The sequence below is a fragment of the Pantherophis guttatus genome, chromosome 3 (genome assembly GCF_059756535.1).
Source record: "Pantherophis guttatus breed Tessera chromosome 3, ASM5975653v1, whole genome shotgun sequence".
Taxonomy (NCBI): Eukaryota; Metazoa; Chordata; class Lepidosauria; order Squamata; family Colubridae; genus Pantherophis; species Pantherophis guttatus.
Genome location: NC_142065.1, coordinates 6,765,732 through 6,792,702, shown reverse-complemented (window position 1 = coordinate 6,792,702; position 26,971 = coordinate 6,765,732). Strand labels below are relative to the sequence as shown.

The 26,971-nt window shown below is 44.5% G+C and overlaps 1 protein-coding gene across 3 annotated transcripts in view; it reads right to left on the bottom strand.

The window, feature by feature from the left end:
* Positions 1–3,947: 3,947 nt before the first annotated feature.
* Positions 3,948–26,971, bottom strand: part of TCEA2 (transcription elongation factor A2) — a 34,319-nt gene continuing 11,295 nt past the window's right edge. For 2 of the 3 annotated variants that reach the window (XM_087891006.1, XM_034401801.3), the window contains 6 exons: positions 20,610–20,743; positions 17,200–17,256; positions 13,147–13,301; positions 9,429–9,575; positions 8,735–8,806; positions 3,948–5,690 (listed from right to left, as the gene is read on the bottom strand). In XM_087891006.1, the coding sequence (XP_087747132.1) occupies positions 5,682–5,690; positions 8,735–8,806; positions 9,429–9,575; positions 13,147–13,301; positions 17,200–17,256; positions 20,610–20,743 (574 nt within the window). In that variant the 3' untranslated portion in view covers positions 3,948–5,681. Of the gene's footprint in view, positions 5,691–8,734; positions 8,807–9,428; positions 9,576–13,146; positions 14,178–15,921; positions 17,257–20,609; positions 20,744–26,971 lie in introns of all 3 variants that reach the window. The other variant, XR_015733475.1, reaches the window with a different exon arrangement.

Sequence of the window (26,971 nt, the reverse complement as noted above, 5' to 3'; positions counted from 1 at the left end):
GCTTCCTTAATGCTGCAAAGATGGTGGGGAATACAGTAGTTTACAGATACAGGATATTTTCACAATTCACAATTCAGTCAATTCAGCCAGCCGGGGTGGGGGAGGGAGAGAGAAGGGACCGAAGCCTCCTGTAGCACCCTGCCGGCCAAAATGGGGCATTGCCCCCATGCCCCATTTTGGCCAGCCGAATGCTACAGGAGGCCGTCCAGTGATCTGTCCCCGTCCACACACACACACAAACACAGCCAGCCGAGGATTAAGGAAGCACTTGGCACGCACCCAGGTCTTTATCTCCAACTTGGCAGCGATATACACACCGTCTGCCAAGTGCTTTTATTGCCACAGAAACAGAAAGATAATATACTCAGCGTACAAGAGTCCAACAGAAACAATATTCCTCTCGTCAGCTTCAGCCGTGTTCTAGTGACTATCCAAGGTTTGTTTTTGTTCGTCACAGGGATCACTGACCACCACCCTCTATTATATAGTCTCTGGGGTGTGGTCCAGTGACTCAGGTCTAATCCCTAGCACGCCTCCTGAGCTGCTGCAATCGTTTATCACGCCTTCGCAGGCGTGCGTCCAGGAATGACGTCTCTCCTTCACTCTCATCCGAGCCACCTGTCTCCCGGCTAATCTCCTCTCCCTCGGCCGGCACCTGAGACAGTGCCAGAGGGGAGGGGCCTGGAGAGGGAGGCCTGGCTGACTCCTCTTCCTCATGCTCGGAGCTTTCTTCCTCCGATGGGACAGGCTCAGAGGGCGGGGCCACAACATCCATGCCGAAAATGCGTGTGGGGAGGCTGCCCCGTTTTGGCTGCCAGAGACACAGGTGGGCCAGTCCTTTGCTATTTCCAGGCTGGCCCCGTAGGTCAGATTTAAGCACCCCACAGGCCAGTAGTAGGATTCAAAAAATTTTACTACCGGTTCCCCGTCTTGAATAGCTCCGGTAAGAATGAGAATGCTTCTGGATACAGTAAATATATTTTTTTATTTAATTTGCAAAATATATAAAACAGTGAATTTGAGAGTGGATCTGCTGCAGACTGAAATGTTGGAATAGCCATATTCGGCGTTTTCTCACGCTGGCGCAGAGACCAAATAGCTAGCGAAATCTGGCCACATATACACCCAGCAGTGGCCCTGGTCATTTAGAACTTAGAATAACAAGAGTTGGAAGGCACCTTGGAGGTCTTCTAGTCTGCTTAGGCAGGAAACCCCCTGCTTAGGCAGGAAACACTATAACACTTCAGACAAATGGTTGTCCAATCTCTTAAAAACTTCCAGCGTTGGAGCATTCACAACTTCTGGAGGCAAGTTGTTCCACTGATTGTGTGTGGACATTCGTAATGTCAAATCCTTTCCTCCCTAATATTGAACCCATTTTTCCTTCTGCAAAAATTTCAGCTTTTTTTTTTTTTTTTTTAGAGTTTTTCCACTCAAATGATTGTAGTTTTGAGTTGAAAATTACCTTGGGAAAAGTACGTTTCTTGTATATTTCCCATGGCTTTTCATTTCACCACTGAAACTCTAGGCAAGGGAAGATTTGAATATACAGGCAGTCCTCAACTTATGACCCTAATTGAACCCAAAATTTCGGTTGCTAAGCGCGACAGCTGTTACCTGAGCTTTGCCCCATTTTATGACCTTTCTGGCTACATTTGGAAAGTGAATCACTGCAGTTGTTAGGTCAGTGACACGGTTGTTAAATGAATCTGTCTTCCCACATGGAACTTCGCTTGTCATAAGGTCACATGACCGTGGGATTGTGCAACCGTCATAAATACATGATCACGTGACTATGGGGATACTGCAATGGTTGTAAGTGTAGAAAATGGATATAAATTACTTTCTTGTTATAACCTGGATCACTGAATGGTTGTAAGTTAAGGACTTCCTGTACCGAGTTAAATTATTTCCTTGACCCACATAATATATTCACTGGTGACTAATCAAACAGTCTGCGTGGGAATAACACACTAAATCCCCCAAAATCTAACCGAGATTCACCTTAATTTAATAGCAATAGCAATAGCACTTACATACCGCTTCATAGGACTTTACAGCCCTCTCTAAGCAGTATACAGAGTCAGTATATGGCCCCCAACAATCTGGGTCCTCATTTTACCGACCTCGGAAGGATGGAAGCCCGAGTCAACCCTGAGCCTGGTGAGATTCGAACTGCCAAACTGCTGGTAGCCAGTGATCAGCAGAAGTAGCCTGCAGTACTGCACTCTAACCACTGCACCAGCGCTGCTCATTAAATTAGTTTTTGGCGTAAATTACTTCATTGAACTGGATATTACTACTAGATTTGTGTCGGGAGCATTGAAGAATTTCGGGTTGAAAGAATTTGCTGGTGACATCACTCTCTGGGGGACACCAAGACGGGCTCCTTTCATGTTTAATTTAATTTAATTTAATTTAATTAGTTCAATTTATATGCCGCCTTTCTCCGGAGACTCAGGGCGGCCCAACAAAGTGGCACCCATCTATTTTTCTTGAGGTTGCCTGCTTTCGAACTGCTGGGTTGGCGGGAGTTGGAGCAAGTAATGGGAGCTCGTCCGCCACATGGCAGCAACCGGGTCTCGAACACCAATTGGCAGCCCAGCATCATAGCCATATGAGCCACTGCGCTCCTATTGGATTAAATGAATACATTGGGTGAATCTAGCCGTCCATTTTCCTTTTTCTAGGCATGGTTTGATGTTCGACTTGGCTCCCGAAAGAGGGATTTTTACAACCGCTAAACCGCTACGTTGACATGGCAGCTGGGTCAAAAAAGTCAGAGGGAAAAAAAATTCTACAAGAAAATATAACTCTAGGAAAACATTATTTTAGCTCTCTTCATACATTCCTCATATCTGATGGCTTAAAATGGCGTTTTTTCAAACTTGGCCACTTTAAGATGGGTGGACTTCAACTCCCAGAATGCCCCAGCCGGCCATGTCAGTCTGGCTTTAGGCTGGTTGCCAGCTAGGGAATTCTGGGAGTTGAAGTCCAACCATCTTAAAAGTGGCCAAGTTTAAAAAACATTGGCTTAAAATGAGGCAGCACACAAGGGCTCCATCCTGGCCTTCTCCCTCTCACTCATGGTTTCAGATCCTCCCGTTGGGGACATTTCAAACCATGTTCAGCTGAGGCGACAAATCACCTTAGAACTGCCGATTGTATTGCCTCATATTCAACTGAACGCAAATCGTGTGTTATTTTCCCAAACCTCGGTTACACAAGGTTGAGCCTGCTCATTGGGTTAATCTATTATCAGTGTTTACATAATTCAGTGAGCCATAAGCTTACTACAGGTAGTCCTCGACTTACGACCGCAATCGAGCCCAAAATTCTGTGGCTAAGCGAGACAGATAAGCGAGTTTGGCCCCATTTTACGACTTTTCTTGCCACAGTGGTTCAGGGAATCACTGCACTTTTTCAGTTAGTGACACGGTTGTTAAGTGAATCTGGCTTCCCCCATTGACGTTGCTTGTCAGAAGGTCGCAAAAGAGGATCACGTGACTTGGGGGACGCTGCAACCGTCATAAATATTAAGTCAGTTGCCAAGCGGCCGAATTTTGATCACGTGACTGGGTATACGGCAGCGGTCGTAAGGGTGAAGTACAGTCATAAGTCACTTTTTCCAGGGCCGCTGTCATTTCAAACGGTCACTAAACAAATTGTTGTAAGTCAAGTATTGCCTGTACTATAAGGTAGATTGAGGCACACACAGTATTGTAACCAACCACGGTTAACCAGTAACCAACCATGGTTAAAACCAATCAAGGTCAGGGAAAGCATGCTGGGTAACCTGGCAAGATTTGAAAGGAGTGGTAGTTTAGGCAACAGAAAAATGGACATCAACAGAAAAAGCTCTGCTTTTTTCCCCAATTTTAATGAAAAAATAATAAAAACTGACTGGCACGGCGGGTGCGCTGCATCGAAAGCAGATGGCTCTGTTCTTTGTGAAGGAAGTTTTATTGTTTTGCATTTGCGACTGTACATGGAACACACAAAATAAAATTTAAGGTGAAATAAAACGAGAGAGGGCCCCGATTACGAGATGTGGCAGCAGAGGTACAAATCCCAAGTTCCTTTGGGCGAACCACCTTTCCCAAAACGTGAATTGATTTTTCAGGCTTTCATTTGCCGGGTAAACTTAGCTACCTTGGATGACTGGAGGGGAAGATCTAAAATGATATTTCTCAAAGTCGGCAAACGTTTTGACAGGTGGACTTCAACTCCCAGAATCCCCCAGCCAGCTGTGCTGGCTGGGGAATTCTGGGAGTTGAAGTCTACCTGTCTGGAAATTTGAGACACGCTGGTTTAAAATCTTTTCCAACTCTTTTCTGAGAACTTACACAGTATTTAAATACCACCAGCCTAAGCAAACTTCTCCTTTTTCCTTCCCTCACATCACCAGGAATTTTCATTTAACAAACTCAAAATACTTTTGTGTTAGTAACACTTAGAGGCTGCCGAAGGGGCCTGGGCATGCAGGCCAAATTATCCACTTCAAGTATAAAACGGCTCTCTTTTCATATTTCATATTTTCATATTTGTGTGTATCTGCGTGAGTTCATTTTCCTATGTGGAAAATGGGAACTGGTACGTAGGTGCGATTAGCATGTGGCAGTTGTATTCCTGGGACACACAAAAAAAAAAAAACGCAGCAAAGTGCGGGATTTCAGACACAACAGTCAAGATGGATGCAAGCCGAACTGTCTCTGTTTTACGCACGGCAGTTCTCCGAAGTCTGCAAGCTGCAAACTTACAAGGAGGCTGAAAGATTGTAAGAAATTCATATCTGCTTTTTCCCCCCCCCCCCCCCGCCCTCCCACTCCCATTGCAGAGAGTCTGCTGAAATTAAAGCTATTTTCCTACAAACACTTTTGAATTTTGATTTTTTTCCCCTCCCCTCTCCTAGTTTTCTTTCGAAGCTCACGTTTTTCACCTCGTGGCCAATTTTTCTAAGATTATTTGGCTTCACAACTCAGGCACGGAAGATTTTATATCATATATTTCAACCGATTTGAGAAGAAGAAAAAAACCAACACTTTTAACTCTTATTTCCTATTCTTTCCAGCCCCCTCAAAACAGAACGAAAGCAGGACGAGTAATAATACTTATTTCGGTAGAGGGGCAGGGAGGTCTCGGATCGAAAATCCCTCAGATCCCCACTTTGCACCGGCTTTCAAGCCGGGCAGGGTTTGTGCAATGGAAGCGATAAAATGTCATCCTGCGCAACAACAAAAGGAGCCTTGAACCCAGGATGAGGGAGTCGGGGTTAATACTGGTTGTAGCTTTTGAGAGTCGCACCCGGAGCCAAGGAGAGAGTCGCAAGAAGCTTCTGTACAACTTTGAGGCTCGAAGCCTGGCCGTTTTAAGAGAAAAGAAACGAAACAAGAACCAAAAAGAAAAGGAAAAAAAAAAAGAAATTGCTGTCCCACATTCTCACAATAAGCTGGCTGGTCTCGGTAAACTTTCCATCCGGTGCCATCCCGGTGGCCTCCGTTCCCAGCCGCTGCTACTTCCGACAGGTGTGCAGGCAGCCGGGCCCTCCTGGATGATGTACAGAGCACAAAGCAAACTTGGCGACAAAACAGGACAAAAATCTGCTGGCGGTACTTGCGGGAGTCCGTGGCAGAACTTGCGGGGCCCTGAATCGGCTGTGGCTGCTCCCCTCGGAGACGATTTCAGCAGAACTGTAAGGAGGAGGAAGGGGGTTTAGAGACAGAATCGGCTGTACTGGAAAGGCTCTTCTGCTGAATGGGAAGGGGGGGGGTCCCCACAGATGCACCGAACGGGTGTGGGGGTTTTTTTCCTTGTGGAATGCTGGGCTTGTAGTTCAGTTGTGGTGGTGAAGGATTGGTCAGAAAAGGATGGAATTCAGGATGGAGAGGAGAAGTTAGCCAGGAGGTAGTGACCGGATCCTTTCCTTTCCTTTCCTTTCCTTTCCTTTCCTTTCCTTTCCTTTCCTTCCCTTCCCTTCCCTTTCCTCCTTTTCTTTCTTTTCCTTTTCATCTTTCCTTTCCTTCTTTCCTTTCCTCCTTTTCTTTTCTTTCCTCCTTTCCTTCTTTCATTTTCTTTCCTCCTTTTCTTTTCTTTCCTTTCCTTTCCTTCTTTCCTTTCTTTTCCTTTTCATCTTTCCTTTCCTTCTTTCCTTTCCTTTCCTCTTTTCTTTCCTTTCCTCCTTTCCTTTCCTTTTCCTTCTTTCCTTTTCCTTTCCTTTCCTTCTTTCCTCTTCCTTTCCTTTCCTTTCTTACCCTTCTATTTTGCTTCCTTCCCTTCCCTTCCATTCTCCCTTTATAACTTTATAATTCAAGGCAGTGAACATATTCAATACTCCTTCCTCTTCATCTATCTCTCTCCTTTCTTTCCCCCCTCTCTTCTTTCCCTCCCTCTCTCTCCGTCTTCCTCCTTCCTTCCCTCCCTCCCTTTCTTTTATTCTCCCTTTATAATTCAAGGCTGTGAACCTATCCAATACTCCTTCCTCCTCCTATTTTCCCCACAACAAAACCCTGTGAGGTGAGTTGAACTGAAAGAGAGCGACTGACCCCAAGTTAACCAGCTGGCCTTTATGCCTAAGGAGGGACTAGAACTCACTGTCTCCTAGTAATTGGCTCAAAGTCACCCAGCCAGCTTTCATGCCTAAGGCGGGACTAGAAGTCATCATCTCCTGGTGATTGGCCTAAAGTCACCCAATCAGCTTTCGTGCCTAAGGCAGGACTAGAATTCATCATCTCTTGGTGATTGGCCCAAAGTCACCCAGTTGGTTTCTATGCCCAAGGTGAGACTAGAATTCACCGTCTCCTAGTTTCTAGACCAACACCTTAATCACTACACCAAACTGGTTCCATGAATGAAGCTCAATGACGTGTCCTTGGCTGAAATTACATATATGACATGCTGAGGCCATCCCAACAAAGTGATTCACAATTCTACCCGTTTTAAAGGTAAAGGTTCCCCTCGCACATCTGTGCTAGTCATTCCCGACTCTAGGGGGCGGTGCTCATCTCCGTTTCAAAGCCGAAGAGCCAGCGCTGTCCGAAGACGTCTCCGTGATCATGTGGCCGGCATGACTCAACGCCAAAGGCACACGGAACGCTGTTACCTTCCCAACAAAGGTGGTCCCTATTTTTCTACTTGCATTTTTTACGGGCTTTCGAACTGCTAGGTTGGCAGAAGCTGGGACAAATAACAGGAGCTCACCCCATTACGCGGCACTAGGGATTCGAACTGCTGAACTGCCGACCTTTCGATCGACAAGCTCAGCGTCTTAGCCACTGAGCCACCGTGTCCCTTTTTAGGAGCCCTCAAAATGTCACCAAGGAAGATCCAAGCATTTGAGTTAAAAGGTCCTATTGTAATACAACCAGCAGATACACCTGCCTGAAGATAATCAGCCAACTCTGGAGACTTTGGATCCTGGCCTTGGTACATCAATCCTGTGCAGTTTTCCCTCCATGAAAATTAAGGTGTGGCTTCTCGGTCACAGCTTCAGAGCAGGCTAACATTTACATGGACTTCTCGGATTCCTTTTTTAATCCGCTTTGTAAGATTGAAAAACAAAACTGACTGCCTAATTCAGTACAGGAATGGAATTGCTGCTGTTCTGACCCAGCTTCTGTGATCCGCGATTGCACGCTGCCTCCGCAATATCATGACAAACCCTCTGACGTGAACTCAAAGGATTCCTTGCATTAGGAATGCCGGCAGCCCCGGCTAAAAGTTTCTCTCACAGGCTAACAAATCCGGCCGGCCGGAAGATGAATAGTTGTCTGCTACACCTATTCATCGCTCTAACCCTAACCCTGCCTTTTATCCCCAGAGCTAGAGTGAGGCCTCACTAGCAGTGGTGGCTCTTCTGTCCCAAGGACCATCTCATAGATTTTCACTGCTCTCCTCTCCTCTTGTTGTGACTCCAACCCCCGAGGCCGACTTATCGGAGGGAGAAGGCTCCGAACATGAAGGAGAGGAGTTGGCCAGGCCTCCCTCTCCAGGACCCTCCTCTCTGGCAATGCCTCAGGTGTCTCCCGAAGGAGAAGAGATTGGCCAGGAGCCAGGTATCTCCTCGCAGTCAGACAGTGACGGAGATAAGTCTTGGCTGGATCCACGCCAGCGTCGGAGAGACAAGTGCACGCAACAGAAAAGGAGGCGTGCCAGAGATTAAGCTGAGTCACTGGACCACACCCCACAGGGGATAAAAGGGGGTGAGGTGGCCATTCAGACTCTGTGACTGACAAAACAAAACTACTAGCGAGTCACATTGTATCTTTGGAAACAACATTATTTGCCTTGGATTTAATACGGACTGGACTTGACAATTCTTGAACTGTGTGTATCTTGTTTGGGTTTATCTGACGGAGGAACAACCCCTCCCTCTATGAGTAAAGTTCTTGGCAAGCAGCTACTGGGTTGCTGCCAATCCTCTTATTGAAAGAATTTGCTGTCTGCCAGTTTTATTTAACCCCTGGCTGGCTGTTTGTGTGCGTGTGTGAGACGGGGACAGAACACTTCTGCCTTCTGCACATCCGGGCATCAGGCACTGGACCCAGCTGTTCCTCCTCTTCCTCATCAGCCAGAGGTTCTGCCTGTCTCTCTCTCTCTCTCTCTGCAAGCTCCATTCCCTCTTCCCCCTGAGCTCCCAGGTTGCCCTGATGCCCACCCTGACTCCCACACCTCCTCCTCTTCCTCTGATTTAGTTGCTGGAGGGGCCGGCGGCCGACAGGCCACAACAATTGCTTACCTTCCAGCGATTTCCACATTCGTTACATACCACAAAGGTTGTCATTGGCTCATCTGAACTGCGGGTTTGCACCTGTGGGAATCAAAGTCAGGATAAGCCTCCGCCAGGTTGCCGATCTCCAAAACTGTCAAATCATCATCTTTCCTCACCCCTTCCACGTATCACAACTACAGGTAGACCTCGACTCACAACAGTTTGTTTAATGACCGTTCAAAGTTACGACGTCACTGGAAAAAGTGACTTACGGCCATTTTTCACAATGACGACCTTGGCAGCCACAATCATGTGATCAAAATTCAGACGCTGGGCAACAGGTTCATATTTATGACCGTCGCAGTGTCCCAGGGTCATGTGATCAACTTTCGTGACCTTCTGATAAGTCACGTCAGTGGGGAAACCAGATTTACTTAACAACCGGGTTACTAACATATCAACTGTAGTGATTCACCTAACAACGACCCTGTGGCAAGAAAGGTCATAAAACGAAACATAATTCGCTTAACAAATGTCTCACTTAACAACTGAAATTTTGTGCTCCATTGTGGTCGTACGTCGAGGACTGCCTGTATTCCTGCGCTATTTAAGATTTTTCAATTCCATTTTTATGATTTTAACTTTTATCATGTTTTTTAGCATTTGCAGATCGCCCAGGATCCCTCTGGGGAAGGGAGATTTGAATGGTTTTAAATCTCACCTGAGTGTAGGTGCAGTTCTTTTTCTTGCACTTGCCACAAGTGAAGAGGTCTGTCTGGGTCCCTCCGGTTTTGGCCATCTGATGCTCCCGGATGGCTTCCTTGGTCATGGCTTTGCGGATCTCTTTCAGTTCATTGCTGGCCATTTCCTGTCCAGGAAACAACGCAAAGGGTCACTTCACTACAAGGCAGGCAAAAACAGGGCAGCAAGCTCCGAAGCTGGAAACACAGAAACACTTTCAACATTTGCTTAATTCAACACAGAATTATGGGGCTGGAAGGGACCTTGGAGGTCATCTAGTCCAAACCTCTGCTCACGCAGGAGACCTCATGCCATCCTGGATAAGTGGCTGTCCAAACTCTTCTTAAATATCTTCAGTGATGGAGCACCCACAATTTCTGGAGGGAAATTGTTCCGCTGATTAATTGTTCTCACCATCAGGAAATTTCTCCTTAGTTCTAGATTGGATCTCGCTTTAACAAGCTTCCATCTACTGCTTCTTGTCCTGCCTTCAGGGGCTTTGGAGAGTAAGTCAATCCTCTCTTCTCTGTGATAGCCCTACAAGTATAGTGGTACTTTGGTTCTCATCCTTAATTGGTCCCGGGAGGCACAATGAGTACCAAAAACGATGAGCACCAAACAAATTTAATCCATCAGAAATAATATAGTGAGCCCCAAGGCAGCTGACAGCGGTATATTGTAGCTTGTGAATTGAGTACCCGGACAAAATGTTCATGTCAAAATGCATTGAGTATCAAATTCAACAAGTTTCAAAGCTGTTGAGTACCACGGTACCACTGTACTGGAAGTCGGTTAACATGCCCCCCTTTAATCCTTCTCTAAAATAGGTTAAACCAGGGACCTCCAAACGTGGCAACTTGAATAGAATAGACTTGAATAGAGAATAACAGTTGGAAGGGACCTTGGAGGCCTTCTAGTCCAACCCCCTGCCCAGACAGGAAACCCTAAACCACTTCAGACGAATGGTTATCCAACGTCTTCTTAAAAACTTCCAGTGTTGGAGCATTCACAACTTCTGGAGGCAAGTTGTTCCACTGATTAATTGTTCCAACTGTCAGGAAATTTCTCCTTAGTTCTAAGTTGCTTCTCTCCTTGATGAGTTTCCATCCATGGCTTCTTGTCCAACCCTCAGGTGCTTTGGAGAATAGCTGGACTCCCTCTTCTTTTTGGCAGCCCCTCAGATATTGGAACGCTGCTATCATGTCTCCCCTAGTCCTTCTTTTCATCAAACTAGACATACTCAATTCCAGCAACTGTTCATTGTATGTTTTAGCCTCCAGTCCCCTAATCATCTTTGTTGCTCTTCTCTGCATTCTTTCTAGAGTCTCAGCATCTTTTTTACATCGTGGCGACCAAAACTGGATGCAGGATTCCAAGTGTGGCCTTACCAAGGCCTTATAAAGTGGTATTAACACTTCACGTGATCTTGATTCTATCCCTCTGTTGATGCAGCCCAGAACTGTGTTGGCTTTTTTGGCAGCTGCAGCACACGACTGGCTCTTCTGGACTTCAACTCCCAGAATTCCACAGCCAAATAGCAATAGCACTTAGACTTATATACCGCTTCACAGTGCTTTGCAGCCTTCTCTGGGCAGGTTATAATGGCAGCATCTTGCTCTCAGCAATCTGGGTCCTTATTTTACTGACCGCGGAAGGATGGAAGCCTGAGTCAATTTGTGAGCCAGTGAGGACTGAACTCCAGGCTGCGGGCAGAGTCAGCCTGCAATACTGCATTCTAATCATGGTGCCATCATGTTTTTAAACAAGAATGGAAATTAGTCCTCCCAACCTCCTCAGTCTCCAAGAGACCTCCAGTCCTCTGCTGAATTAGGCAGCCAGGGATTCTGGGAGTTGAAGTCCACAAGTCATAAAGACAACAAGTTTGGAGAGCCCTGGGCTAGACATACCTAGCTCCCATAAGCAATGGCAGTTCTGATCTCCAACTGCCTAAACGACTGGCCAGGATTGGCTTATCTCATCCCCTGCAGATCTGAATAACTGCAAAGATCATCAGATACTGACAAGAGTCACTCCTTCCAGTCATTTTACCCTTTTTATGGATGCTTGTGGCTTTACTACATTGTATGGATTGTATTTTAACCACTCTTACTTTTTTTTTCACTTTTTATTTATTTTATTTATATAACATTCAATTTCCATCGAACAGTGTGTGATCTGGGTACAGTTATTTTTAAACAGTCATAATCCACATATTTGTTGTAGTATTCATCACAATAATATTGATAATATAACAATGTAATAACGGTACTTAACATCATCTTCTTTAACAACTCTCCACATTAACATTTCCTCTTTTTATGTCTCCTCCTTTCTAACTTCTGTTTCTATTGTCTAGCCATTGATAAAATATATCCCATATCAAAAAATATTCACTTTCTTCTTTATCCTTAATAGGGAGCGTTAATCTATCCATTTCTGCACATTCTAATATTTTCTTAATTAACTTCTCCTCTGACGGAATCTCATAGTTTTTCCATTGCTGTGTAAATACAATTCTAGTTGCAGTTAGTATATGTAAAACCAGATATGTAATCCTTTTATCATATTTTTCTGGTAGAATGCCCAACAAAAATATCTCTGGTTTCAAGTCTATGAGTTGCTTTGTCATTTTTTCCAACCAAGTATGTATTTTCGTCCAATATTTTTTATCTTTTGGGCATGTCCACCACATATGGAAGTATGAGCCAGATGGTTGATTACACTTCCAGTATTCAGTAGATCAATCTTTATACAAACCACTCTTACTTTTTTGCTAATGCAGATGTGATCACATCAGAAGTGGTGCAGATGGATTAAATAAATAAACAAATGGAAATGACTAATACAGTGTTTCTCAACCTTGGCAACTTTACGACTGGTCCTCGCCTTTATGACCATTGCAGCATCCCCACAGACACATGATCAAAATGCTTTAACAGGTGTGGATTCGAAGGGTTTGGCAATCGGTATATATTTAGAATAGCTACAGCCACTTGCGAACTTCCAAGGGGGCCAATGGGGAAAGGCACATTCTCTTTAATGACTACAGCAAAAAAAAATGGTCATAAACACTCATTGAACGTTTACACTGGAGACGTTCCGATTCCAATTGTGGTCATAAACAGGAGTTAGTTGAAAGATGGGCAAGTCTATAAATCTTTTAAATAAATCAATAAACAAATGCAGGGGCCTTTTTAAAAACAAAGTGGGCACCTCAGCCCTAGATACAGGTAGTCCTCGACTTACAACAGTCCATTTAGTGACCGTTCAAAGCTACGACAGCACTGAAAAAAGTGACTCAGCACCGTTTTTCACACTTACGACCGTTGCAGCATCCCCAGGGTCCCGTGATCAAAATTCCGGCGCTTGGCAACTGACTCGTATTTATGACAGTTGCAGTGTCCCCGGGTCATGTGATCCCTTTTTGTGACCTTCTGACAAGCCAAGTCAACGGGGGAAGCCAGATTCACTTAACAACCGGGTTACTAACTTAACCACTGCAGTGATTCACTTAACAACTGAGGCAAGGAAGGTTGTAAAATGGGGCAAAGCTCACTTAAGCCATGTTCTCACTTGACAACAGACATTTTGGGCTCAGCTGTGGTTGTCAGTCGAGGACTACCTGTGTTTGCACAGCAAAAGAATCGAATGGATCCAATCCAGATGTTTTAGCCTTCCCAGGTCTCTCCCCGTCTCACCTCTGAGGTCATCACCGCGATTTGTTCAGGGGTGATCACTCCACACAAGACATTCTTTCGGAGGTCAGGGTTCTTGGAGTCCTTGAGGTTGGAGAGGCGGCTCCTGATCCGATTTTTGTACTTCAAATCTGTGTTCTTCACATCTTGGAATATAAGTTCAGGTGCCGTTAAGGACCATCAACACAGAGAAATGGGTGTTTACTGTAGCTCCAAGCCAGAATCTTATCAACACATCAGGAATGTCTATGTAAAGGTAATGGTAAAAGTTCCCCTCGCATATATGTGCGAGTCGTTTCAAAGCCGAAGAGCCAGTGCTGTCCGAAGACGTCTCCGTGGTCGTGTGGCCGGCATGATTCAACGCCAAAGACGCACGGAACGCTGTTACCTTCCCACCAAAGATGGTCCCTATTTTTCTACTTGCATTATTTTTTACATGCTTTCGAACTGCTAGGTTGGCAGAAGCTGGGACAAGTAACGGGAGCTCACCCCGTTACGCGGCAGCACTAGGGATTCGAACCGCTGAACTGCCGACCTTTTGATCGACAAACTCAGCATCTTAGCCACTGAGCCACCACACCGAAAATTGTCTATGTACTCACACACTAAGAGAGGGTCTTCAAAGTTTCAGGATTGAGATAGGTATTTTATCAAGGGTCACCATAAATGAACAGAAGACGTGATGGATGGATGTCCAAAGGTGCTTTTTCAGGAGGCAACTGGACTTTCTGGTTTTTTTTCTTTGAAGACGTTTCGCTTCTCCTCCAAGAAGCTTCTTCAGCTCTGACTGGATGGTGGGGAAGGGAAGGATGTATACTCCTTGCAGATAGCTGGTCATTTGCATCCTTTTAATTTAGTGAGTCGGTGAGGCTACTTGGAGGTTCATCTGGGTCACCTGAGTAGTGCAAATGGATGTGAAACCCTCTTGACTGCAGAATGTTTCTCTGCCCGGTGTCCCTTCATTGTTGAAGACAGGCACAGGTTGTTGGGGATGAGTCTGGGGTTGTCTGCATCTCCAGTGAGAGGCGAAACGTCTTCAAAGAAAAAAAACAAGAAAAGTCCAGTTGCCTCCTGAAAAAGCACCTTTTGGGACAACCATGACCTGGATGACTGAGAATCTCCATACACCTTTAACACCTGCTGAAGTTTTCACATGCATAATACCTTTACAGGCAGCAGGAAATATAATCCACGTGCCTAAGAAACTGAGCAAAACCAACAGAAGAGAATCATTTCTGGCGCAGGAGTAAATTGTGGGGTCCTTGGCGCTCACTGAGCTGGGATGTTTTTGTTCTGCCCCAGCTACGGACCCCAAAGACCACATCACACACAAACCTTAGTACAAACCTTAGTTTACTAATTTAAATCAGTCTTTTCTGAACAAAGGCTGTTAATTTAACTTCATTAACAGCCAACAAGAATTCAAAGAATAATAAATCAATTCTGAGGCACAATATTTCAGATAACCGTAATCTTACTGTGGTTGGCAGAATGCCCAGAAGCAATTTGCAGGAAAACTGATGAGAGAGAAACAAGAGCCAAATCAAACGTTTTCTGGAATCAAGACGCGAAGGAATTTGAACAAAGTTGAATCAGCTACTAACTGCACAGGCTGCTGACGGGCCACAACAGTTTTCTTGCAGACATTATAACCCAACTAGGTAACATCATCAGTGCTAGAAGGGAGTGTGGGGCGTGATGGGGGGGGAGGAGGAGGAGGCCTGTGGGATCCTCAATGTCTCTTGAGCTGTATCTGAGGTTGATTTCTTGCAGTAATTTCATTACCCAACTAAGGTCATCAGCAATATTAGAAGGGAATGGGCTCTCATTTTATGTATGTTTGGTTTCCTTATCCAGGTAGAATTTGCTCTCTCATTTCCCCTTACTACTGTATTTCCCCGAAAATAAGACCGGGTCATATATTAATTTTTGCTCCAAATGATACATTAGGGCAAGGGTGTCAAACTCAAGGCCCGCAGGCCGGATCCGACTCATGGGGTGCTTCGATCTGGCCCACGGGGCTGTCCCGGAAACAGCGAAGGACTGGCCCGTGGTGCCTCTGCCAGAGAAAACGGAGCTCGCGAGGGCCGCAGACGGTCGTAGTGAGCTCCATTTTCACTGGCAGAGGGTTACCGGAAGTCATTGCAGCCAAAAACAGAGCTCGGGAGCCCATTTTCACTGGCAGAGTCAGGGCCACCATAGGCACCCCGGACATAAGTGACGTCAAGCTGGCTATGCCCACCTGGCTACACCCAACCTGGCCCCCCGAGGTCAAACACAACCTTGATACGGCCTTCAATGAAATCGAGTTTGACATCTCTGCATTAGGGCTTATTTTCCAGCTAGGTTTTTAACTTTGGGGAAATACGGTACTATATATGCCCATCTGGCTGATGATCTTAACTGGGGCTTATTTTGGGGGTAGAGCATCCTGAAAAACCATGCTAAGGCTTATTTTCCAGTTAGGTCTTATTTTGGGGGAAATACAGTAGACCTGATGATGTTACTAAGCTTAGTAATGAAATGTCTGTAAGAAAACAACCAGGCTCAGAGAGCACCAAGAATCCTACCGATAAAAACACAAATATAAAAAGGGTTTAAAAGAATTAACGAGACTTACTGTAAATAGAGACCAAGGAGAAAGATGGCACGGGGTGGAGGTCTTCTCTAATACCCCAGCAACAACCTCCAGCAAAAAGCATCCCCATTGGGCCCCCCCGCAGCCAGCCAGGTTTTAAGGCTTTTCCAGAAAGCCAAAAAGGTGGAAGGGGATCTCACTGAATTCTGAATTCCACTGAGTAATCATTCACATTGTCAGGAAATGTCTCCTTAGTCCTAAATTGCTTTTCTCCTTGATTAGTTTTCATCCGTTGCTTCTTGTCCTGCCTTCAGGTGCTTTGGAGAATAGTTTGACTCCCTCTTCTTTAGGGCAGCCCCTGAGATATTGGAACACTGCTATCATTTCCCCCCATAGTTCTTCTTTTCATTAAACTAGACATACACAGTTCCTGTAACCATCGATCATCATATGTTTTAGCCTAATCATCTTCGTTGCTCTTCTCTGCACTCTTTCCAGAGTCTCCACATCTTTTTTATATCATGGCAAGATATACAGAGTCTGGAAAAGGGCTATAAAAATAAGAATTAAGAGATTGCATTTGAAATAACCTCTGATCAGAATCCTGTATTTTCTTTTCTTTTTTTGTTTTATGTGATACCCTCAGGAGTCTGGGATTCAATTTTCAAGGCCTTTAACACACTTAATGAGGGTAAGAGGACTGCAGGCCAAATCATCTGGACAATATCAGGTTACTTACAGTATTTTTCGGACTATAAGACGCACGTAAATTTAGAAGAGAAAAGAACAAAAAAATGTTTTTGGCCTACCTTTTTTCGGGCCTTTTCCAGGCTTTATTCGGGCTGTTTCCGGGGCTTTTTTTCAGCCCATTTTTGGGGCTTTTGGGGGGGCTGTTTTGGGGGATTTTTGGCCCTTTTTTGAGGCTTTTTTCGGCCATTTTTTCAGCTTTTTTCGGCCCATTTTGGAGGCTTTTCTCGGCCCGTTTTCAAGGCTTTTTTCAACCCATTTTCAAGGTTTTGGGGGGGCTGTTTTTGAGGATTTTTTTGTCCCTTTTTCGAGGCTTTTTTTGCCCCATATTTGAGGATTTTTTCGGCCCGTTTTGGAGGCTTTTCTTGGCCCATTTTCAAGACATTTTTCAGCCCGTTTTCAAGGCTTTTGGGGGGCTGTTTTTGAGGATTTTTGGCCCTTTTTCGAGGCTTTTTTCAGCCTGTTTTTGAGGCTTTTTTCAGCCCATTTTTTGGGGGGGAAAAACGGGCACAAAAAAGCCTCAAAAATGGGCTGAAAAAAGGCCCGTAAACAGGGCGTGTGGAGGCAAAAAAAATGGCTGGCAGGTAGGTGGGGCTTCCGCAATATTCGGCCTATAAGACACACAGACATTTTCACCCCCTTTCGGGAGACAAAAAGGTGCGTCTTATAGTCCGAAAAATACGGTATCTCTTCGCTTTGGTTTACTGATACCACAAACAAGGAAAGGATATAGTCTTCAATCTGGCCAGCAAGTTGCTCGCAGTCGGCACCAATGGCCACGTAGTCATCTGTAAGAGGAAGGGGCACAATAGGAATATTTAAGAGTAGGTATTACAAGGAGTCCTCCATTTACAACAGTTCATTTAGCGACCGTTCAAAGTTACAACGGGATTGAAAAAAGTGACTTACGACCGTTTATCACGCATAGGACCACTGTAGCATGCCAATGGTCACGTAATCAAAATTCAGATGCTTGGCAACTGGTTCATATTTGTGACGGCTGCAGCGTTCCGGGGTCCCGTGATCCCTTTTTGCGACCTTCTGTCAAGTAAAGTCAATGGGGAAGCCGGATTCACTTAACAACCGTGTTACTAGCTTAACAACTGCAATGATTCGCTTAAGAACTGTGCAGAGGTGGGTTTCAGCAGGTTCTGACCAGTTCTGGAGAACCGGTAGCGGAAATTTTGAGTAGTTCGGAGAACCGGTAAATACCACCTCTGACTGGCCCCGCCCCCATCTATTCTCTGCCTCCCGAGTCTCCAGAGTTGATCGGGAGGAAATGGGGATTTTGCAGTATCCTTCCCCTTGAGTGGGAAGGGAATGGAGATTTTACAGTATCCTTCCCCTGCCACACCCACCAAGCCACACCCACAGAACCGGTAGTAAATATTTTGAATCCCACCACTGGAACTGTGGTAAGAAAGGTCGTAAAATGGGGTGAAATCCCCCTGTCTCATTTAGCAGCATAAATTTTGAGCTCAGTTGTCGTCAACTAGTAAAATACTTTACATCAAATTGGCCAATGAAGCCATCTATCAAACATCATTCCATTGGTTATAGCCAAAGAGAAAGCATTTCCCCAGCATCTGTTTTGTGTCTTCAAATTTGTACAACCAATAAACCTGGCATCTCTTGTCACTCAAATGTGAATCCTCCTCAGAGATGCCCAGCTGCAAAGCAAGGTATGGAGTCTTTGGTGCTCTGTGAGCTTTGGCTGTTTTCTTGCAGACGTTTCATGACCCAACTAGGTAACATCATCAGCGCTAGAAGGGAGTGGGGCTTGCTCTTTTTATACCTACTGTATTTTTCAGAGTATAAGACGCCCCGGATTATAAGACACACCTACCTTTTTTGGTGAGGAAAACAAGAAAAAGAAATCTGTGTCTGCCTCCCAGCAATTTTGCCTCCTTGCAGCAAACAGCCTGCTTTACTTTCATTTTCGTTTTCAGCATAACTTGATTAGCACAAGAAAAAAAAATCTGCTCCCAGAAATTTACCTCCTTGCAGCAAGCAGCAGAAGCCCACACAAAACAGCTGAGAGCAAAACAGCTGAGAGTCGGGAGGCTGATCCAATCAACTTGTGCTATTTAGGCTGTGCTGAAGCTGAAACGGGCTGTTTCTTCTTGCTGCTTGCTGCAAGGAGGTAAACTGCTGGGAGGCAGAGGCCAAAGGGTGGGGGCCAGTAGGTGGGCGGGGCTACATTTGGTGTATAAGACGCACCTAAATTTTCTCCCCCTTTTAGGGGGGAAAAAGGTCCGTCTTATACTCCGAAAAATATGGTACTTGGGTCATGAAACCTCTGCAAGGTAACAACCAAACTCAGGGAGCACCAAGGACACCACTGAACTGCAAATATTCTCTTCTATTGGTAAAGCAGGTGGTTGATATATATTTCTATACAAACGTTTAGGATGCAAACAATTAATAAATATTAAATTCGCTCTGAGAAGAGCCTCCTTCCCCTGTCCTTACCACTGTTATAGAGGGACAATTGAAAGCATCCTGTCGTATTGTATTACTGGGTGGTTTGGAAGTATTATTGTTTCAGATAGGAAGGCTGTGCAGAGAGTGGTGAGGACAGCAGAAACAACTATTAGAAGTTCCTTCCATCCGGGACATGGCATATGTGATGCTTGAGCAGGGTCCACAGTATTGTCAGGGATGCTACACATCCTCTCCATGAGCAGTTTTCTTTGTTACCTTCTGGGAGGCGGTATCCAAAGTAAAACAACTAGATTCTGCAATAGCTTTATGCCATACCATATAGTATCAACCTTGTTAATTCTCAAGACTCATATTTTCCACTATGTATTCTAAACTCTTCTGCTTGCAACAAAATACCTTATGCCACCAGGTTTGAAATTCTGAGCCTGGAAAACTTAGAACCAAGCTGTCTTCAGTATGACCTAAGCATAGCTCATAAAATCATCTGCTACAATGTCCTACCTGTCAATGACTACTTCAGCTTCAACCGCAACAATACACGAGCACACAATAGATACAAACTTAAGGTAAACTGCTCCAAACTCGATTGCAGAAAATATGACTTCAACAACAGAGTGATCAATGCCTGGAATGCACTACCTGACTCTGTGGTTTCTTTCCCCAAACCCCTAAAACTTTAACCTTAAACTGTCTACTGTTGACCTCACCCCATTCCTAAGAGGTCTGTAAGGGGCGTGCATAAATGCACCAGCGTGCCTACTGTTCCTGTCCTAATGTTTCCTCTACTTGTATCTATTTTATGTATTCAATTTATGCTTATAATTATATAAATCACCTAATACGTTCTTGACAAATAAATAAAATAAAATAAATGGTCTGTGATTGAGAGAGAGAGGAAGGGAGGGAGGGAGAGGGAGTGAAGATAGATAGATAGATAGATAGATAGATAGATAGATAGATAGATAGATAGATAGATAGATAGATAGATAGATACTGATAGTGAGGGAGGGAGAGAAACAGACAGACAGACATATCTATAGATATATAGATATAGGTATGTATATATATGAGTGTGTGTGAATATGTGTATATATACAACAGGTGGCGCAGTGGTTAGAGTACTGTACTGCAGCTACTTCAGCTGACTGCTAGTTCAGCAGATCAGTGGATCAAATCTCACCGGCTCAAGGTTGACTCAGCCTTCCATCCTTCCGAGGTGGGTAAAATGAGGACCGAGATTTTGGGGGCAATATGCTGTTTAGTATACTGTCTTTGGTGTAAGCCGCCCAGAGTCCTTGGAGAGTGGGCGGCGTAGAAATATGATTAATAAAATAAATAAATAAAATAAATATGTGTATATGTATATGGGTGGATGAGTGGGTAAATGGATGGATGGAAAGATGATAGATAGATAGATAGATAGACAGACAGACAGACAGACAAATAGATAATGATAGGTAGATTCTTTTGAGAGCAGACATCAGAATTTCATTTTTAATGTATGCCAGTGTGTACACAGAAAAAGTGACAATAGATCTTATCTTATCTTATTTTATCCAGTAGGGACTAAGATGAACATTACATATACTGGTAGTTGTGTTCAGTGGCGTTTTTAGTACTAGGATACAAGGAAAAAATTGTTCACAGAAGGAAAAATCAAGAGAAATGAGCCACACTCATTTCTCCCGTGACTTACTGTCTGTCTGGAGAGCCGAAGTTAACATTTCTCGGCATTTGCCTCGAACTGTGTCGCACGAGATGGGCACCGGGGGGAAAGTAGTGATTTTGGGAGTGGTGGGAGTTTTTACGGACTCCTGCCTTTTGATGGAGCTGAAAGACAAAACCAACCAGTCAGAATTTTGAGGCATAATTCTGTATTTATAGAAGTTTCGAAGCCTCCCTATTTTACCTAGACCGTTATTTCTTCTTTCCAAGTCTTTGGAATATAGAAAATAATCTCCAAACCTTTCTTGCCGTGTTTCCCAGATCTGTGGATTACACGATTAAACTCACCAAAAGAGTTTAGATGAATTCAAGAAAAGAGTTTTGAAAATTCAACTTAGACAGTGAAAATGTAATCAGGAGAACATTAAAGGATTCAGACAATTGAGCATGGTGACACCCATATTTTTTTTTATAAAATTGGCAAAAACAACTGCAGTGATTCACTTAACCGTGGCGAGAAAAGCCGAAATATAGGGCAAAACTCTGCTTTTTTTTTTCAAGAGGCAACTGGACTTTCTGGTTTTTTTCTTTTGAAGACGTTTCGCTTCTCATCCAAGAAGCTTCTTCAGCTCTGACTGGATGGTGGGGAATGGAAGGATTTATACTCCTTGCATACAGCTGGTCATTTGCATCCTTTAAGAGGGTCGTTGAGGCCGCCTGGGATTTTATCTGTGTCCTCAGGGTGAACTGAGTTGTTAAGAAACTCATCAGGACTAGATTCAGCAGCCCATCTGCATTTAAAAGACAAAGGCCGCTCTTTTGAAGACAGCAAATTCCACATATATTGGGCAGAGAGGACAGGTGGTTTGAAAGAGGGGTCAAAGAGGCCCTCTACGTCAAAATTGAACAGCCCTCTCCCCACAGAGGGGGAGAGATACGACATCCAGGGGTGAAATGCTACTGGTTTGGACCAGTTCGCCCGAACTGGTAATAAAAGCTACCAGTTCGGGGAAACCAGTATTAAAAATTCCAACAATCAGCTGTGCCGCGTGATTTATATTCGCTAGAAAACAGGAAATCCTGCGAATCTAAATTGTGCAGCACAGCTGTCCGTCCCTCCTCGCTATTCTACTTACCTTACAAAAGGCTTCTTAAGCCTCCTTTTTCAGCGCTGCGCGGTAGTGCCTGTGGTGACCATGCGTGCAAAGCATGCATTTGGCATGCACCGCACATGTGCGCACACAGTGAATCAGTAGCAGACTTCGGAACATTTCACCACTGACATCATCATCTATCTCCAGTCTACAACCCAGGCCCCACACCTATTTGCACCACTCAGGTGACCCTGAGGACACAGAAAAACCCCAGGCGGCCTCAACGACCCTCAAAAAGGATGCTAAATTGTAAGATTTTATCAGCAGCTTCCTCATCATCAAAATTCTTGGCTTAAAGGTCAACATTCATTCAGATCAGGAACATTCATTTTTCCTGATTAAAAAAAAAATCCAGCAGGATTTTTCTGTTCCAACAATGGTCACCACGATACAGGTAGTCCTTGACTTATGACTACGACGGAGCCCAAAATTGTCCTTGCTAAGCAAAAGGATTGCTAAATGAGTTTTTTCCCCCCCATTTTACAAGCTTTCCTCCCACAGTTGTTAAGTGAATCACTGCAGTTGTGAAATGAGAAACACGGCTGTTAAGCGAATCTGGGTTCCCCATTGACTTTGCTTGCAAAAGGGGATCACAAGACACTGTAACTGTCCAAACGCCCGAATTTTGATTCCACGTGGCCACGGGGATGCTGCAGTGGTCGTAAACTGTGAAAAACTTTCACAAGTAACTTTTTTTCATTGCCTTTGAATGGTCACTAAATGAACGGTTGGAAGTCAAGGACTACCTGTACTTCTGGGAAGCCTTTAAGCAGGACAAGAAGGCTACTGCTCCTCTACAGGTGGCCTTGAGCCCAGAAACCAAGCAAACCAACAGATCTTCTCCATAAAGCATTTCTTTAATTGAATTAGAGTAGAGTAAGAGAGTTGGAAGGGACCTTGGAGGTCTTCTAGTCCAACCCACTGCTGAGGCAGGAAACCCTAGACCAGGGCTCTGCAACCTTAAACACTCAAAACAGCCATTTAGACCCGTTTCCCACAGAAAAGAAAAACACCGGGAGCCACAAAACCTGGGTGGGTGTGGCCAACTCGACATCACTCACTTCCATCAGTCACATGACACACACCCCAGCCACACCTACCCAGCCGGTCATGAGGGCAGAGAACCGGTTGTTAAAAAACACCGGGAACCACAAAACTCTTTTGACATCTCTCCCTCCCTCTCTCCCCTCCTTCCCTCTCTCTCTGTATCTCTCTGTCTCTGCCCTCGCCGCTTCTCCATCCCCCACCGTCGCCCTTACCTTCTCAGGCTAGGGAGTGACTGGGAGAGGAGGACGAGGGGCAGGCCCAGCCAGTGGTGGGATCACCTGACAGGGAACCGCAGCAGAGGGCCCAAAGAGCCGCATGCAGCTCCGGAGCCGCAGGTTGCTGACACCCGCCCTATACCATTTCAGACAAATGGTTGTTCAAAGCCTTGATAGTACAGTGGTCTACGCACCCTGTTATTAACACAGCTGCCTGCAATTTACTGCTGGTTCGAATCTCGCCAAGGCTCAAGGTTGACTCAGCCTTCCATCCTTTCTAAGGTAGGTGAAATGAGGACCCAGTTCGTGGGGGCAATAAGCTGACTTTGTATAAAATATACAAAAGTATGAAGGCTATTGCTTAACGCATTGTAAGCCGCCCTGAGTCTCCGGAGAAGGGCGGCATATAAATCAATTTTTTTTAAAAAAAAAATCTCTTTCTTTAAAAATTATTTAATTCAATTGCTTCACTTCACTATCTTAGACATAAGCTTTCCTTCATAAAGACACTTCAGAAGGACTACATTTTGAGTGAACAAAAGAACAAGAAAAATTGTGGATTGTATAATCAGGGGAGCCAAAAAAAAAAAATCCTTGTGATCAACAGTAAGCAACGTCATTGGATCAGTGGTAAGAGCCTTGGTGGCGCAGCAGACTAAAGTGCTGTTAAGTAACACCAGTTGCCTGCAAATACTGCAAGTTCAAATCTCACCAGGCTCAAGGTTGACTCAGCCTTCCATCCTTTCGAGGTAGGTAAAATGAGGACCCGGATTGTGGGGGCAATAAGCTGACTTTGTATAAAAAAGAACACCGCTTGGGGGGGCCGAAAGCCCTACTAAGCAGGTATATACAAAAAGTATGAAGACTATTGCTTAACGCATTGTAAGCCGCCCTGAGTCTCTGGAGAAGGGGGGCATATAAATCGAACCAATAAATAAATAAATAAATAAATAAAGTATTGAATGGATTGCTTCCTCATGAAAAACGTTATGAAAAACAGGGGAGGCGGAGAGAAAGATCAGATATATATTGAATTGAAGATGTCACAAGGGTACAAGTTCTTTTTATATGAAACTAAAAAAAGAAAAAAAATCCATCGGAGATGATGAAGAGAGCATGTTTGGATCCCTGCAGATTTCCTCATATGTTTGTGAGCACGGGATCGCAGCTCCTGTTCATGTCAACAGATCCATAATGTCAAGTGTTCAGAAAAGAGATCATGAGGCATGTACAGCAGTGGTGGGATCCGGGGCGAACCGGTAGCAGTGGGGGTGGGAGGTCCCGTCCCCTCGCCTAGACGTTTCTGCGCATGCGCAGAACTGTCGCGAGCGTGCCCACCAGAGAACCAGTAGCAACGGGTTTTGCAACCCGCCCCAGGTAGTCTTTGACTTACAACAGTTCACTTAGTGACCATCCAAAGTTACGACGGCACTGAAAAAAGTGACTTATGACCGTTTTTCAGACTTACAACCGTTGCAGCATCCTCATGCTCACGTGATTTACGTTCGGATGCTTGACCACTGACTCATATTTATGACAGTTGCAGTGTCCTGGGGTCACGTGATTCCCTTTTCCGACCTTCTGACAAGCCAAGTCAATGAGGAAGCCGGATTCACTTAACAACTTTGTGATTCATTTAACAAGTTCAGCAATTCACTTAACAAATGTGTGACTCATTTAACAAGTTCAGCGATTCATTTAACAGCTGTGTTACTGGCTGAACAACTGCAATGATTCGCTTAAGAACTGTGGCAAGAAAGGTCGTAAAATGGGGTGAAATTCCCTGTCTCACTTAGCAGCAGAAATTTTAAGCTCAATTGTGGTCATCTAGTAAAATACTTAGCAACCACGTCACTAACTTAAGAACGGCAGTGATTCACTTAACAAATGTGGCAAGAAAAGTCGTAAAATGGGGCAAAACTCACTTAACAAATTTCTCACTTAGCAACATACATTTTGGGCTCAATTGTGGTCGTAAACTGAGGACTACCTGTCATGTCTAGAATAAACTTTATATAACATCAATACCAGTTGTCTTTAATTTATGACCACAACTGAAACCAGAATTTCCATTGCTAAACAAGAGAGTGGTTAACGCATCCATTTTAAGATGTGTTTTGCCATGATTGCTAAGCCAATCACTGACGTTATTAAGTGAATCAGGCAGTCGTTAAGTGAATCCAGATTCCTCCATTGACTTTGCTTGCCGGAAGCCAGCTGGGAAGGTCACAAATGGGGATCACGTAACTCGGGGACACTGCAACTGTTGTGAAGTGCCCACATTTTGATCACAGGTATTTGCCACTCTCACAGATCACGTGACTGTGGTGATACTGGGACAGTTGTAAATGCAAGGACCAATCGTAAGTCAGTTTTAGTGCCGTTGTAACTTTGAATGGTCACTAAATAAATAGTTGTAAGTTGAGAACTACCTGTATATGCAAACCTTTGCTTCTATCCAGCTCAGAGGTCTTCAAACTTGGCAGCTTTTAAGACTTGTGGACTTCAACTCCCAGAATTCTCCAGCCAGCTATGCTATGCTGGCTGGAGAATTCTGGAAGTTGAAGTCCACAAGTCTTAAAACTGCCAAGTTTGAAGAGCCCTGATCTATCTTTTGGTATGTTGAAAGTGGTCTTTCCAATTACTCTGTCGTCAATTTTATGGGTTCCATATGCTGTGACGGACAAGCTATTTATCTTATGATTCATTTATTTTTTCAATAAAAAAAAAAGTACAAACCAACTGAGTGCAGCACAAACCTTGTGGAACTTAATTCATGGCTATCTCTATAACGTAATACAGAATAATCTGAGTAATTCCACCAGTAATGCCAATTAATTTGAGCATCGGGAGCATTTAATCCTTAGCAGACTCCATTTAAGTGGCTTATCCAGATAGTATTAGCTTCTTCATGTTTCAATAGCACTAGCGCTTAGACTTATATACCGCTTCACAGTGCTTCACGGCTCTAAGCAATTTAACAGAGTCAGCATATTTTCCCCCAACAATCTGGGTCCTCATTTTACCGACCTCGGAAGGACAGAAGGCTGAGTCAACCTTGAGCCGGTCAGAATCGAACTGCTGAACTGCTGGCAGCCAGCAGCTAGGAGAAGTAGCCTGCAGTACTGCATTCTCACCACTGCGCCACAAGATATTTGTAAGTCAGAGAGGTTGCCACAAAGAGGAAGGGGATCAAGAGGGCAAGAGAAGAAACAACGGATGGAAACTAATCAAGGAGAGAGGCAACCTGGAATTAAGGAAAAACTTCTTAATGGTGAGAACAATTAACCAGGGGAACAGCTTGCCACCAGAAGTTGTGGGTGCTTCATCACTGGAGGTTTTTAAAAGGAGACTAGACAGCCACTTGTCTGGAATGATATAGGATCTTCTGCTTGAGCAGGGGGTCCCTTCCAGGTCTATTCTGATTGATTCATTGAATTGCCTTCTACACAACAGCCGTAACCATTAAGTAAGAGCTCTGAGTAGCTTCAACACCCGCTGTGCAAAGAATCTGCTGTATCTTTAGCGCTGCAAATGCTTACATGGGTTGGGCTGATAAGGAACAGGTCACTGAGGGACTTATGACTTTTCACACTTATGACCTCTGCAGCACCCACATGTCACATGGTCAAAATTCAGACGCTGGGCCACTGACTCATATTTATGACGGTTACCATGTTGATCAACTTTTGCGACCTTCTGACGAGCAAAGTCAATGGGGAAGCCAGATTCACTGAACAACTGTGCGACTAACTCAACAACTGCAACGATTCACTTAACAACAGTGGCAAGAAAGGTCGTAAAATGGGGCAAAACTCACTGGGGGATGGACTAGAAGACCTCCAAGGTCCCTTCCATCTCTTTCATTTGTACTCTGATTCAGGGGATCCTGAGGATATAGATAAATCTCCAAGTGGCCTCAACGACTCTCAGAGAGAGTGCTAACAACCAGATGACTGCAAAGAATATAAATCCTT